Genomic DNA, 15,832 nt, shown 5'->3' with positions numbered 1-15,832 from the left:
AAAAGCCTTCCACGTAAAGGCTTTCCTGGTGGCTCAGTAGATAAAAATCTCCCTGCCAGTGCAGGGGACATGAGCTCTATCCTGGTCTGGGGAGATTCCACGTGCATGGACCAGCTAAGCTCATGCATCACGACTACTAAGCTTGCGCCCTACAGCCTGTGAGCGGCAACTGCTGAAGCCGAGAGCCTGCGCTCTGCGATGAGGGACGCCACCGACATGAGAAGCCTGCGGGCTCTGAGCCGGATGGGACCCAAAGGCAGTCGCAACAGCCCACCAGCAACTGTGCGTCTTCAGACACACCAGTCCCCTCTCCCGGCCTCGGCTTACTCAGCTGTGAAACGGGAGCAAGGGCCCGGCCCTGTGCTATTTCCAAAGGCCAATAACCAGATAACAACGGGCCACTGCTATAATAAGAATGCGGTGCGGGAAACGACCGATAATGTGCACCAGAGAGAAGGCAAATGACGCGGTCTCCTTTGCTCTTTTACATATTCATGATGCTACAAGGAAAGGAAGGAAGGAAAAGCTCCCAGGGCCCCCCCCCCGCCCCCGGCACCCTCTGTGTCGCAGCCCCACAAAGCCTCTGCAGACGACTCCTTAAGCAAATGTCACCGCTTCTGCCTCAAATTCCTGTCCCCTCCGCCGACGCCCTCCTCTTAACCTGCAGGACTCCCACACACCCTCTGAGACCCGACTCCTGCCTGTCCACAGGGGCCGTGCCTCCCCAGAATCCTGGCACGGAAGGCGCTCCTTTGGGCTGTGGCTCCAGACCATTACAACCCTTCTCACATGACACTCCCCTCTCCCCCACCCACCAGACTCCTCGAGGGCAGCGCTGTCATCCGTCTTGGATCCGGAGTCCAGCTTGGAGTCGGGCGCTGACACTTCTGGCTGTGTGCCCACCGTGTGTGTGTGTGTGTGTGTGTGTGGTGTGTGTGTGTGGTGTGTTTCTCCAATGTCCTTGCAGTTCCCGACTTTGCAACTTCAGTTCACACACGAGGCATCGCTACCCAAAGCAGTGCCTCAGAACACAGGGCAGGGGCCTGGTGTGCCCACAGGCTTCAGAACCTGCTGCTCAGCGTTCACAGGCGTCTCTACCACCCAAGAAGGGCATTTTTCACGTGCCCCACCCACCAGCTGATGTCCCAATTCCCAGACCACACTGAGTGGCAAGTCTTAAAGACACGGGGCATTCGAGAGACTGAACCCCTCCAAGCTGGCACTTGCCCCCCTTTGAAGAAGGGGATTTGTGTAGAAAGCATGAGAAGTTCTGGGCCGCGGGGAGGAGGAGAAGGGCCCACGGGGAGAGGCTGCAGACGAGCAGGGGTCGTCCCCGTGGCCGGGAGGAGGAGGGGGACGGCAGGGCACTGCGGCTGGCCCTCGGCACGCACGGCTCCTGCTGACTTTGACAAACGAGCCGGTGGATGGGAGCCGCGCTGAGTCACGTACCTGTTTGTCTGGAGCTTGATGAATGAGTTTGGTGACATGAGCACGTGTTCCGCTTCTATTTCAGGGCTCAGCAGCCGCAGCTTTTCAAACACCTGGGGGAGAGGGGGAGTTCCGTTCTCCTGTGGTCCCCGGAACCATGTGCAGGGTCAGCGTGCCTCGCGTGGGCCGAGAGACCCTGGGGCCAGCGCCGCCAGGAGCTGGTGGGGGGGGGCGGTGAACGCCGAGCGTGAAGAGCCCGAGGGCGCGCTGGTCGGGAGCAGCAGGCGCGGTGGGGAGGCCCCCGGGGCTCTTCACGGGGTCGGGGGCGCGAGCTCTCAGGGTGTGTGTGTGGAAGGCGGCACATGCAGCAGTGAGGCCCGGGGTCCTGCTTGGCGACGCTGCCAGGCTGGGGAGGCTCTGTCTGAATTCTCCTTCCCCCAGCCAGACATGCTCTCCACATCGGCCTCTCCCAGAACCACCCCCCAGGCACCCTCTCTGCCTGCCAGGCTCCTGCCGAATCCGCACAGAACCGGGACAGGGTGCCTGGTGACCTCCGGCCAGTGGCTGATACACCTGACGATGTCGGGGGGATCTGATCCTGCCCCTCCCCGGCAGCCCCAAGCCCACGAGGCAGCCCTCCCCCGAGGACTCCAGACGGCTGTCTGCACGCAGCCCACTGCGCCCACGCCCTTCTAAGGCCCTCTCTCTGAGGACCCGCGGGCTGCTGGCCCCTTGACCCTGAGCCTGGGTGCTGAGCACACTTTGGGGCTCCCCGCTGCCTTCTGATACGATCAGGCCAGCTGGGCGCTCCGAGGGCCTGTGTCTAAAACCAAACGGGTGATTTCTGAAGAGGAAACTGGCCTACGTCCCCTGCCTCCCAGCTGCTGCTCTGACCACACACTCAGGTGCGCCTTCCTCATCAGTAAACAGGGCCCCGAGGGAAGAATCCTTGGCGCGCTCGCCTCCTGGAGCTGGGACACGGGGGACACTATGGAGGGGTGGGGCTCCCTACACGGGGCCTTGGGGGCTGCACTGGGCTCTGGACCCAGGTGAGCCCGTCCGCGAGCTGACGGCTCCCAGAGCGAAGCTGCCTCACTGGTTGAGCATCACACAGCAAGCGCACGCCCAGACAGGCCCCTCCCGCCGCTCCCAGGCAGGTAACCCCTGCAGTCCCCCCGACAGACGCAGAGCCGAAGGCACGGGGGGGGGGGGGGCCTTCCTCTCCTGCCCCGTGACCTGCCGAGGGGCGCCAGAGCCGGCAGCACGGAGAACGGCCGCGGGGTCAGGGCGACGAGGGGGCCTGGGGGCTGTGCCCTGGGGGCTCAGCTCCGTCAGTGAGAGGCTGTCTCATCTGCTGCCGCTTTGGCTGGTGGCGTCACTCCACGTCTCCAGGACGAGCCGCACACTGGGCTTTTAGACAAAATCTTCCTATTTTTCAACGTTGGCAACAAATAAAAGACTGTTTCGAAGCACTGAGTGAGCCAAATAAAACACCTCTGTGGGCTGGATCCAGCATCTGAGTTTCCGATGCGCTCGAAAGTTACCTGCTGTCAGCCAGGGAAACCAAGACGCGGAGATGCTAAATGACCCGACTGAGGTCACAGAATTCAGAAGATGCGAAGCCCTGTCTCTAATTCCAGGACGGGGTCAGAATTCGCTGCGCTTTACTTTCAGCTGGGAGGAACGTGTGTGTGTGAGTCTCTGTGTGTGTGTGTGTGTGTGTGTGTGTGTGTGTGTGAGTCTGTGTGTCTCTGTATCTGTGTGTGTGTGAGTCTATGTGTGTGTGAGTCTGTGTGTCTCTGTATCTGTGTGTCTGTGTGTGTGTGAGTCTGTGTGTCTCTGTATTTGTGTGAGTCTGTGTGATTCTGTGTGTGTGAGTCTGTGTGTCTCTGTATCTCTGTGTGTGTGTGTGTGTGTGTGTGTGTGTGAGTCTGTGTGTGTGTGAGTCTGTGTACGCACACGCAGGCAGGAGTTGGGGCGGGGTTGGGCAGACACGCATCTCTCTGAAATGCGCTTCTTCATCCCGTGTGGGGCGTGTGCCTGACCTAGAAATGGCTTGTTTCCTCTTGAAGAGGGGGTTTGAACCTGTGTCTTTCCTCATGTATCTAGGAGTCGCTTTCAATCTTTCTTTGCAATTTAGGGGGACCCAGACATTACACTTAAGGGCTTCCTGGATGGCTCAAGGGATAAAGAATCTGCCTGCAACGCAGGAGACCTGGGTTCGATCCCTGGGTCGGGAAGATTCCCTGAAGGAGGAAATGGCAACCCACTCCAGTGTTCTTGTCTGGAAAATCCCACGGACAGAGGAGCCCGGCGGGTACAGTCCATAGGACTGCAAAGTCAGACACGGCTGAGCACTCACGCACAAGGTCAGGACACCAGTGAGTCTCACGTGAGCAGGAGAGGGTCCCTAACTAAACACGCTCAGGGCAGGGGAGCGGGAGAGCGCTGTGGGCCAGGCCTGGGTGGACAGCGCCGTCCTGCCGCTGCCCCCTCGAGGGGCCCCGAGCAGGCCGCCTCCGTCCTGAGGCTCGGGTCCCATCTGTGAACGATGGGGTCACACCCTGTCTCCTAGGACACAGCCCTTGAAGCCTTCTGGGACCCTCCAATGCCTGTTCCCTGGGACCCCCCGCCCCACAGGCTTTGTGGGACCCGGCCCAGGAAGTGGGGGGCGCGCGTCTGCCTGCGTCTCGTCCTCCACGAGCGCTTGTGAAATACAGGCGATTAGATGCATGCCCGGCTCAGATTTTCCAGCCTCTTTCCCCCAGAAGGCACCTCACTCCGAGCTCAGAGTCAGTTCCTACTCTGGAAGCACATCGAGCTACGGCAGACCTCCAGGCTCTGCACGGGCCGAGTCCCCGCCCCCCGCCCCTGCCAGGCCCTCCCAGCCCCAAACGCCTCCCCTCCACGAAGCCCTGGGTCGCCCCAGCCCTGGGCTCCCACGGCACCTCGGAGTCCCAGCTCAGCCCCCGCCAGCCTCACCACAGCTCCCCACAGGCCAAGTGCCCCCCAGGGTAGGCCCCCAGCCCCCGCTCCCCCCACGTGTGCCCACACGCCCCAGGGGAGCAGGGCCCTGGACTGGCCGGCACTCCCCCGCTGACAGCGGCCCCTGCCCGCCCGCCCCTCACCTGGATCTGGATCTCATCAGAGAGCTCTTTGGCGAGGCCCAGCAGCTGCCCAGCGGTGGGGTCCAGGGCCTTGACCACCACCCTCAGCCCAGTGCGGCCCTTCGCCCGGCCGAGCACGTTCATGGCGAAGTTGTACTGTGACGGCAGCCGGAGCGATGCCTGCAACACACACTGGACGTCCCGAGGGGGCCTGGGCCCGGCTCCCCCACGGGGCAGGCGCCCCAGACACCCAAGCCGCCCGCCTGCTGTCACCCCCCTGCCCTCTCGCCCCGGTGGGGGCCTGCCAACTCCGGCACGCACGTGGGGCACCCCACGCTGCAATTTATGCTATTCCCAGGGCCCGCGGGAGAGGAGGGCCCCACCAGCGTCCTCACGCAGGACTTCTCAGGGCCTTGGCTGCAGGGCTCGGGGCAGATCACCCAGACGGCGCCAGGCTTGGGGTGCTGCCCATGGAGCCCTCATTATGGGGTACTTGTGAAGAAGTCACGCACCCAGGTACCGTGGGGATGGTCTGGGGACAGGATCTGGTCCCATGGGGTCGGGGGCGGGGGGTACTGGTCTTGCACTATATGAGCTTCAGGCAGCCTCTAAGAGACCCCATCCCCTGTCTGATCCCCTCTCCAGGCCCCCAGTGTCCACAAATGAGACAAGGAGAGACCCCGGGAAGCAGCCACACTCAGGACCCGTGTGACCGAGGCCCACCTGGGGTCACTGCCTGGAGTCACAGAGCCAGTGCCCACTGCACAGCCCACTGGCCGGGTCACCCGGGCCCGCTGCACAGCCCACTGACTGGGTCACCCGGGCCCACGGCACAGCCCGCTGACCGGGTCACCCGGGCCCGCTGCACAGCCCGCTGACCGGGTCACCTGGGCCCGCTGCACAGCCCGCTGACTGCGTCACCAGGGCCCACGGCACAGGCCACTGACCGGGTCACCCGGGCCCGCTGCACAGCCCACTGGCTGGGTCACCCAGGCATGTCCGCCTCCCCACACACGGGCCTCAGCTCACACACGGGGCAGCGTGTCTCTCCAGCATAGACCTGGGAAGGGGCCAGGCACCCCCTAGGGAGCCTAAGGGGACGGGCTAGGGCCCTGGGATACACCTGGAGAAAACTCCAGGGCTGCCAGCGGCAGGTGACATCCTAGAAAGGGGGTCAGAAGCTATACACTGGGGACCCCCAACCAGGACCCCTGGCATCCTGGGACCTGTGTGACTGTCCCACCCAGCTGTCACTTTTGCTGCTTCCACCTGCAGGTTGCCTCCAAGCCCCTGGGCGGTGCGGCTGGTCAGCAAGAAGGAGCGTAAGATGAAAAGGCTGCAGCCTGTCCTGGGACCCACAAGAGGGGAGCTGGAGGCACACGAAGAGCTGGACGGGGGAAGGACCCCGGGGAGGGACAGCGTGGTTGCAGACAAGGAAGCCTCACGAGGGCGTGACAGGCTGTCATCTGGGATGGAGAGTGGGGTCTTTGGGGAGCCGGTGAGTACCTCGTGATGCCGCCCCCGGACATCCAGGACGTCTCGCTTGGTGACAGACCAGTGGAAGGTCAGGCCTGGCACGGCGTTGCCGAAGGAGAAAGGGTTCTGGTTGTTGGTGATCCCGGTGACATAAACGGGCATCTGCGGGGAGAACCCAGGCCCATGACCACCCATGTCCTGTGGCCGGAGCCCCCAGACACCATGAGACACAGCCTGCACTGTCCCCCAGGGCCCGCTGCCGCCCTGTCTCCTGAGGGCAAGAGGGGGGCCTCGATCAAGTCCTCCCGAATCCGCGGCCGGCACAGCACAGCGCCAGCCCCTCCCCACCCGGCCTTCCAGGGCCAAGGGACCCCGTTCCTGACTGACTGCCTAGAACTCTGAGGGGCCTGCAGCCCCCCTGGCAGGCCAGCTCACCCTGTTCCCATCTCTCTCAGGCTAGTGGGGGCCCCTGCTCACGAGCGGTGGACTCGGCCTCCTACACTGGATTTGCCAAGTGCTGATCCAAGGGCAAATAAACGTGGAGCAACGCAGCAAGAGGCCGGGATGGAGCTGAGTGCGGCTGCGGGTCAGCGCCAGCTCCAGTGTTCACTGGCTGTGGCATCAGCAGACGCCCTAAGCCTGCCACATGTGCACCTCATCTGTGACGCGGAGATGACCCCAGAGCCAGCCGGGGGGGGCTGCAATGCACGCCACGTGGACTACGACATACGAAGCACCGAGAAGGGTGCATGCCATCCGAACACCAGCTCCTGGGAGGTGCCAGGTGCTGTTCTAGGTGCGGGAAGGCGACAGGCTGGTGAAGACGGGGCGTCACCCCCGCGGGACTGCAGGGGTAGGCGCCACACGCTGGGGAGCTGGCGCACGGGGGAGACACAGCAGGAGAGACGGGGAGTGAAGCTGGACCCAGAGGGAAAACAGAGGCCAGCAGGTCGAGGGGCTGCAGAATCGTCCCAGAATCGTCCCAGCAGAGGAAACAGCGTCCTGGGAGCAGCTCCCCCAGGCTCATCCTGAACCAGCTCCCAGAGCCTGACTCCTGCCAGAGGCTGCTCCAAGGACAGACAGGAGGGGCTGGAGAGGTTCTGCCTCACCTGGGTCCCCATCCTCATCCCTGTGATGGAGCCTCACCTGGCTCCCCGCCCTCATCCCTGTGATGGGAACCTCACCTGGGTCCCCATCCTCATCTCTGTGATGGGACCTCACCTGGGTCCCCGCCCTCATTCCTGTGATGGAGCCTCACCTGGGTCCCCGCCCTCATCCCTGTGATGGGAACCTCACCTGGGTCCCCGTCCTCATCCCTGTGATGGAACCTCACCTGGGTCCCCGCCCTCATCCCTGTGATGGGAACCTCACCTGGGTCCCCGTCCTCATCCTTGTGATGGGAACCTCACCTGGCTCCCTGTCCTCATCCCTGTGATGGAACCTCACCTGGGTCCCCGCCCTCATCCCTTAAGGAACCTCACGTGTCTCCCCATCCTCATCCCTGTGATGGAATCTCACCTGGGTCCCCGCCCTCATCCCTATGATGGAGCCTCACCTGGGTCCCCGTCCTCATCCCTGTGATGGAGCCTCACCTGGGTCCCCACCCTCATCCCTGTGATGGAGCCTCACCTGGCTCCCCGCCCTCATCCCTGTGATGGAACCTCACCTGGGTCCCCGCCCTCATCCCTGTGATGGAGCCTCACCTGGGTCCCTGTCCTCATCCTTGTGATGGGCGCGCGGATCCTCACAGCCTGGAGCAGCAGCACCTCCACCTCTACGAGATCCTGGGAAGAGGGCTTCGGGGCTCAGGCTGGCAGGGCTCAGGGGCTACGTGCCAATAATGGGTCCCTCCCCGAAACTCCCCATTCTGAGGCCGCAACCCTTTCTTTAGAGAGGAACGAAGTAGGCCCTCCCTGGTGCTTAATTTTACTCTCAACACGCCTGGTACTTCCTTGTTTTTATGAAATTGATAGACTTGGAGTATCCACCCTGTGATTCAAAAGGACTTTGCCGTCTGACCAGGATACTTGGAGAGACACTGGAACTGCTGGGAAAGGCGTGAGTCAGTGAACTCAGGGTCGGGTCAAGGTCAGTCCCACCCCCTCCGGGGGGTCCCAGAGCTGAGTGCTCAGATGCTCTGAACTCAGCAGCGCTCCTGGACCACTGTCAGGGACTCAGTTTCTGTCCAGAGTCACATCACCTGAAAGGAAGCGCTCTCTTAGAGCTGGGGCTCCAGCATGGTCGGACCACCCAGTCGCTGCTCCTGCAAGGAGCCACGGACATGGGGCAGAACCAGGCACCTTGAGCTCTTCCCAGGAGGGGACACGCTCTGCTCTGTCCTTCCCAGAGGCCCACAGAAGTGCCCACCCAGGAAAGGAGGAAAATGGCAGACTGAGACGCCCGCTACCACCTGCTTGGGGCCAGAGCAAGGTGTGAGGTGGGGGGTGGGGGGATGAGGGGCCCTCCTGGGTGAGGTCCCCCTGACTTGGCCTCCAGCATCTCCGCCGACCCAGAAAAGCTGCTGGGAAATGTCCCCCACTCCAGCGAGGAGGCCTGGAGATAGTTTAACCTCTAGCTGAGCCAAGATCCTAGTGGATAACCCAGGTTTTCTTCTCCTGCAAATATCAATCCCGGTCTGAAATACTATGGGTGCCCAGTTACCCTGGATCACGGCAGCCAAGCCAGCATGCGCCTCTAAAAACCACACCATAACCCCCGCAGCACATCAGTGCCCATGGCATCCCAGCTCTCCGGTGAGAACGTCTGCAAGCCCCGCTGGGAATGAACGGACTAAAAGCGGGAGGGCTCTGACGTGGGCAGCACCAGCTCAGGCCTAGAACAGCCGTGGGTGGCCGTGGGTGAGCCGTGCCCAGGCAGAGCAGAGGGTCCCGAGAGCACGCACGGAGGCACAGGAAACAGGGTATGCTGTCTCAACCGCTGCCATCACCCTGCACTGAACGTCCCCGGGGAGGGAGGGCTTGGGGCCCCAAGCCTTAAGGAGCAGTCGCTCAGCTGGTAAAGAATCCGCCTGCAATGCAGGAGACCCCGGTTCGATCCCTGGGTTGGGAAGATGCCCTGGAGAAGGGATAAGCTACCCACTCCAGTGTTCTTGGGTTTTCCTTGTGGCTCAGCTGGTAAAGAATCCGCCTGCAATGCGGGAGAGCTGGGTTTGATCCCTGGGTTGGGAAGATCCCTGGAGAAGGGAAAGCCTACCCACGCCAGTATTCTGGCCTGGAGAACTCCATGGACTGTATAGTTCATGGGGTCACAAAGAGTCGAACATAACCAAGCAAGCTTCACTCTCAGGGACCCTTGGTCTGGAGAAGGGCGACCGTAGGGGTGCAAGAGTAGGTCTCCCTGGTGAGGGGGGAAGCTGACAGGCAGGTGTTTCCGGCTCCGAGGGCAGAAGCAAGACCCTGGGAGAGGGGTGGTCCTCAGGAGCAGAGCCCACACCAGCAGATGGGGAACCTCCCTGCCATGGCTCCGCGCCCCGCCAGCCGTCTGGGGAGTGGAGCACCCCTGCCCTAGAGGGCGGACGTGGAGGGCGCCTCTGCTGTGACCCCGCCGTTACCTGCGACACAACGACCAGCTTGCCCGTCTCTGCGTCCACGGCCTGCACGACCCCCGACACGGCGCCACGGCCCACCGCGAGGCCCCGCACCAGCCCTGCGCCGCTCACCAGCGCCACGCTCTCGTTGCTCATGGAGAAGAGGATGTTGGACTGGGGCTGGGGGCCGCCCTCGGAGGTGATCTGGAGTGGGTAGGCAGCAGGGCCCATGAGCCAGCCCCCCCGGGTGCCCACACCCCGGAACTTCCCCCACAGCCCGCTCGGAAGCCCCAGGTGGTGGTGGGGGGAGGGCGTAGCCTTCAACTCCCACCTGCATCGTGGCCCCAATAATCAGCGTCACCTTCCTGGGGATCAGCCTGAACGGGGGGAAGACCTGGGCGTGGAGACACAACAGGGAAAGAGGCCATTGTGTTCTGGGCGCGGTCGCCCTTTAACTCCAGGGACGCGGGAACACGGTGCAGACTCCTGCCTCTGAAGGCAGGCAGGGCGTGGGGTCCCGGGTTCCCAGGGGCGTGTTCCGCTCTGGTGGGGTCGGCAGAAACGCCCGCTCCCCGGCCCGCCCGGGACCTGCCCATCAGAGGTGGGTTCTGCTGTGTGTTTCAGCAAGTCCCCATGACAATCTGGCGCACATCCAGGTTTCCAACCCGCTGCCTTCGAGGTTCCCCAGCTCCCCTTTGGAAGGCTGACTCTTGCACAGTTTCCAGATTTCTACTGAATAATCATCTAGAATAGTTCTCTACCCCCATGGCCTCAGTATTTTCCAGATGAGGAAAGGAGGACTCGGGGGGGGGGGGGGGGGGGCAGGACGAGGAGGCCCTGTCTCTGCAGCAGGGCAAAGCCCCCAACTCCACCTCCTACAACCCCACAATCCCCGCTTTGCCCGAAGACGTGCCAGTCAGCCCAGGGGTGACATGTGCGTGAGGCATGGTCTCAGTAGGGCGGCCCTGAGTACAGGCACATAGGACTGCCTTCTCACCCGGAGGAGAAGGGCGCACCGCCATCCTGAAGCACCACCCACACCCGCCGGCACGAAGCTCCCCAGCCCGTGAGGCTGAGCCCACAGAGGACGTGGCAGGGGCAGCTCAGTGCTGCCCCCAGAGGATAAACTCAGACACGACTTCCCGGCCCTGATGGCCGTGGGCTCCTGTCTCAGCCCAACACCAGCCCGGAGTTCCCTCACCCAGAACGGCTGCTCTAGTGAGCAGGGGCTCCCGCGAAGAGCCTGCTACCTCCAGGGTCCCAACCATCAGTGTCTGCTTCTACACTGGAGTCCAGACCCACCTGCTCACCCCCCAGCCACTTCCCCATCTGTGACAAGTCACTCCCCTCCTCTGAGCCACACCAGGCCCACTACATCCCAGACAGAGTGAGGGAACCCAGCCCCCTCACTCCTGGGCTCCCAGACCCCCGGGACCAGGAAAGGCCCTCTTTTAAACAGAGGACGCTGGAGAGCGGTTTCATATGGCCTCTCCACGTGGGGCCTTCCTGGCTGGCTCAAATGGTAAAGAATTCGCCTGCGATGCGGGAGACCCAGGTTCCATCCCTGGGTCAGGAAGAGCCCCTGAGAAGGGAATGGTTTCCCACTCTCATATTACTGCCTGGAGAATTTCATGGACAGAGGAGCCTGGCGGGCTACAGTCCAGGGGGTTAGTTGCAGAGTCAGACACAGCTGAGTGACTAACACTTTCCCTTTCCCAGGGCTACCTGGGCTGCCCCTAAAAGTCCCAGACGATCACAAAAAACAGCATACCCCTCCCCCACCCCCACCCCAGGGCGCTGACCTGCCCCAGGGGACAGGCCGGCCCCCGAGGCGTGAGGAGGAACAGCTCTACCTCGATCTGCTGTGGGGCTGAGCTGATTCTCTGTCCGGCCTTGTCGGTCACGGTCGCGGTGAGGCTGGTCTGGCCAATGGCCACGCCGTGGACGCGGAAGGAGGCGGTGTAGTCGTCCGGGGCCTCATCGAGGGCCCTGGGGCAGAGGGAGGGGCTGGGACCTCTCCCCGGGGCAGGCCCGTTGCCGCTGCCCCCCAGGTGGCCTCCGACCCCCGACCCCACGAGCACTCACACCAACGTGACGATCTGGGAGGCTGCCCGGAGTTTCAGGTCCATGAAGGCCAAGTACTTGGCCAGGAAAGGCTTCTTGTGGAAGTCCAGCACGCGGACATGCGCCGTGACTGTCTTCCCGATCTCCACCTGCATCGTGGGGAAGACTCGGGATGGCCTCCGAACGACCAAGCCTCCACCTCTGGCGCCCTACAGCTCTCTGCAAAGCATCGCCGAGCTCACACCCAGGGGCCCACGGCGCCCTCCCGACTATCAGCCTGCCAACAAGCGGAGGCTGCGGACACGCTCTCTGTGTTCAGCGGGCCTCAGTGGGACACTCAGATGCTTTGCCTGAAGCATAAATGTGGCATAAAGCTCACAACCCACTCTGAGAGAACTAACATCTGGGAGAGGGATAAATGAAGATGAGATCAACAGATACACATGACTACATATAAAGTAGATAAACAACAACGATCTACCAATAGCACAGGGACTGTCTTCAACATCTTATAATAACCTATAATGGAAACAAATAAATACATGGGCTTCCCTGGTAGCTCAGCTGGTAAAGAATCTGCCTGCAATGCAGGATACCCCGGTATGATTCCTGGGTTGGGAAGATCCCCTAGAAAAACTACCCACTCCAGTATTCTTCGACTTCTGTGGTGGCTCAGACAGTAAAGAATCACCTTCAATGAGGGAGACCTGGGTTTGATCCCTGGGTCGGGAAGATCCCCTGGAGGAGGGCACGGCAACCCACTCCAGTATTCTTGCCTGGAGAATTCCACGGACAGAGGAGCCTGGTGGGCTACAGTCCATGGGGTCACAAAGAGTAGGACACAACTGAAGCGATTAAGAAAAGCTATGACCAACCTAGACAGCATATTAAAAAGCAGAGACATTACTTTGCTGACAAAGGTCCATCTAGTCAAAGCTATGGTTTTTCCAGTGGTCATGTACAGATGTGAGAGTTGGACTATAAAGAAAGCTCAGTGCCAAAGAATTGATGCTTTTGAACTGTGGTGTTGGAGAAGACTCTTGTGAGTCCTTTGGACTGCAAGGAGATCCAATCAGTCCATCCTAAAGGAAATCAGTCCTGAATATTCAATGGAAGGACTGATACTGAAGCGGAAACTCCAATACTTTGGCCACCTGATGCAAAGAGCTGACTCATTAGAAAAGACCCTGATGCTGGGAAAGATTGAAGGCAGGAGAAGGGGACGACAGAGGATGAGATGGTTGCATCACCGACTCAATAGACATGAGTTTGAGTAAACTCTGGGAGTTAGCAATGGACAGGGAGGCCTGGCGTGCTGCAGTCCACGGGGTCACAAAGAGTCGAACACAATTGAGCGACTGACCTGAGCTGAAATGAAGCGACTAAACACAGCACATGTGTGTGTGTGTGTGTATACACACATATAATAAAGTGGAATCACGGTGCTATGCACCTGAAGCTAACACCACTGTAAATCAGCTCTGCTTCAGCACAGAACTAAGGCCCGAGTTAGAGAGCTGATCCACAGCTTAGCATAGCAACAGGCATACAGTGGGGGTTAATAATCACTCCGCAGTTCACACCTGGCAGCACGCGGTGAAAACTTTGGGAAACATGAGTCAGAAGTGCTCAGTGAAAGAACACAAGTCTAGAAGCAACTCACCCACGGAAACGAGATCAGAGAGGGCATATCCGAGGCTCAGAGAACCTTGACTCTGAAGGAGTCCAAACTGCGTGAATGCTGCCTTTAATAGCCAGCCCTTTTCTCCCTCGGGCAGACAGGACCCTGACAGCATTCCTCTGGAAACCGCTGCAGCCACCTCATGTATTTGAGTTACATAAAATCTGTCTTCATGTTAAAGAAAAGTCTAGGTCTATTATGCATTCATTTTGCAGAAGCACTCGGCGTCAGTGCACTTTATTCATCTGCCACTGAATTTCCAAGAAGCCAAAAAGTACAGACGGGGGAGAAAATTCATGCCCTGGCTGGCTAGTCACCTGCAGCAGCCTGAGGCTAGGAATCCCCAGGCCGGGGCCGACGTGAGGACACCTTCCAGGGGGATTTACAGCCAGGTTACACGGGTGTCGACCGAGATGAAGATGGATCCCCCCCAGAGGCCGCCCTGCGCTGAGCCCAGGATGCCAGGTGAGGCGGCGCTGCAAGGGGAGGGGAGATGCGAGGAAAGCGCCCCCCACAGCCCCACCGTGCTCCCGGCTCCTGTGTGGCTAAAGAGAGGGAGCGTACGAGGAGGCTGACACTGACCTTGTCCACCACGCGGATGTACAGCTCCTGAATGTCCGAGACGTAGACGTCAGCCTTCGCGGGGGCGGGGAAGGCCAAGCACAGGTCGTGAATCATGACGGTGGCGGTGCCGGGGAGCAGAGGGTGCACCTGCAAGGCGGGGGTGGGGTGCGCTCACACGGCCGCTCAGGGCAGCGGCCCATCGCCCGCTCGGAAAACCCTAACCCAAAGCTGGCCCCGCCCACCCCGCGTCGTGAGCCCCCACTGCCAGCCGGGCGACGGGCTTGGGGTGTGACATGTTAGTGCCGGGATAGATTTCAAGGAGCACTTCTTGCAACTTGGCACAAATTACAGAGAAGAAATGGAAGCTGCTCCAAGGTGGGGTGGTCAGAGCTCGGCGGACAGAGGATTCACAGCCAGGATCCTATATTGCTGGTCCAGGCCACCTGCTGCAGCTCCCATCAGACAGGGCCATCCTGTGGGGTCTCCTCTGATGCTGGTAGGGTGCGAGGCAGCTGCTTTCCCCATGAGGCCCTCGCTGAGGAATCCTAATCTGGACCCACAGACTCTCAGAACCTGGGAAAGGGCCACAGAGGCCACCCCGTCTTTCTTCACCGTGAGCTCCTCGAATCTCACCCATCTGCACATTCATCTCTACCTCTGCTGCGTTTGAGGGCTCCCCTGGAGGCTCAGACGGTGAAGAATCTGCCTGCAATGTGGGAGACCCACGTTCGACCCCTGGGTCAGGAAGATCCCCTGGAGCAGGAAATAGCAACCCACTCCAGTATTCTCGCCTGAAGAATCCCATGGACAGAGGTGCCTGGCAGGCTGCAGTCCACGGGGTGGCGAAGAGTCAGACGTGACCGAGCGACTCACACTTTGCCACACGTTCCCCATATTTGACGTAGAGCCTGAATAAAATGTTCAGAGTGAATGAACCCATCTGAGCCCCTGTATTCCAAGCTCCTGTCTTTGGCTCTCCTTGCCAAGACCCTCTCTAAGCCTTCTTCTCTCTCTACTTCCTTCCAGGGATGCCGCTTTCAGAAGAACCTCTGCCCAGACAGCCTGCATCATCACCACTTTCTCACGCGGCAGATGCACGTGCAGTGATTTGTTGTACTGCTTAGACGGGCACCTCAGGTGGGTGTCTGGGGCTGGGCAGGGGGAGGCACGTCGCGGAGCCAGTGGGTGGGCCTGTGACGGCCTCCCACCTCCACCTGGTCCGGCTTTGCTGCCTGCAGCTTGTGACCTATGTTCACTGGGGGTAGGGCTGGGTATAGCGAACGGCTCCGTGTTGGCAAAGCTGCAGTTTTAATATCAGGAACATGTGGGGGGAAAAAAAGTCAGGAGACAACCAAATAGGTTAAAAGCCTTCAAAGGCTACCTAGAGTGAGTTTTATGTTCTACGAGACCCTGGCATATCTGGCCCCTGCCCAGGGCTCTGATGTCACCGCAAACCGCGTTCCCCCATGGGCGTCACCCTCCGGCAGGCTGGCCCCGCCTGCCCCTCGGGGCTGCACGGTCCAGCCCTGAAATCTGGGCTCTTCCCCCGCGTCCACCTGCTGGTTCCCTCTCAGCCTCAGCCCCGTCCGGAGGTCCCTCTCTGGCCAAGTCCCCCCGGCCCAGGTGGGCACCTTCGCCCCTCTGCTCACTTCTCCTGGGGCAGCTCTGCCACCCCCTGGCCAGCAGGCAGACCTTCTGTGTATCCGCCCCAAGGCTGCGGTGGCACCTACTGCCGCCTCAGCGCCGAGCTTCGAGTCCGGCCTAGCCCCGCAGTGTATGTGCGCTGAGATCTGGGGTCACCGCTGCGAGGCACTGATTAACGTACGGAGACCGTCGCTTCCACCAGCTCGGCTTCCGTCCTGGCTTCATCGAGACCAGGATTCAGAAAGAAGTCTGCAAACCCCAGGGCCCCTCATCTATCTGGGAAGCACTGACTCTAGTCCACACCCCTCAGCGGACATACAA

General features: G+C 60.9%; 1 protein-coding gene across 1 annotated transcript in view; it reads right to left on the bottom strand.

Annotated features, from left to right (window-relative positions):
• NUP210 (nucleoporin 210) overlaps positions 1–15,832 on the bottom strand; it is an 86,805-nt gene that overhangs the window by 15,337 nt on the left and 55,636 nt on the right. The window contains exons 21-29 of the mRNA XM_065933999.1: positions 13,886–14,014; positions 11,644–11,771; positions 11,412–11,547; positions 9,890–9,952; positions 9,583–9,762; positions 7,715–7,795; positions 6,042–6,173; positions 4,557–4,715; positions 1,450–1,541 (exon numbers count right to left, since the gene is read on the bottom strand). Of these exons, the coding sequence (XP_065790071.1) occupies positions 1,450–1,541; positions 4,557–4,715; positions 6,042–6,173; positions 7,715–7,795; positions 9,583–9,762; positions 9,890–9,952; positions 11,412–11,547; positions 11,644–11,771; positions 13,886–14,014 (1,100 nt within the window). The remainder of the gene's footprint in view (positions 1–1,449; positions 1,542–4,556; positions 4,716–6,041; positions 6,174–7,714; positions 7,796–9,582; positions 9,763–9,889; positions 9,953–11,411; positions 11,548–11,643; positions 11,772–13,885; positions 14,015–15,832) is intronic.

Source organism: Muntiacus reevesi, chromosome 4 (genome assembly GCF_963930625.1).
Source record: "Muntiacus reevesi chromosome 4, mMunRee1.1, whole genome shotgun sequence".
Taxonomy (NCBI): domain Eukaryota; kingdom Metazoa; phylum Chordata; class Mammalia; order Artiodactyla; family Cervidae; genus Muntiacus; species Muntiacus reevesi.
Note: the sequence above shows the minus strand (reverse complement) of the source record. Positions and strands in the feature narration are given on the sequence as shown.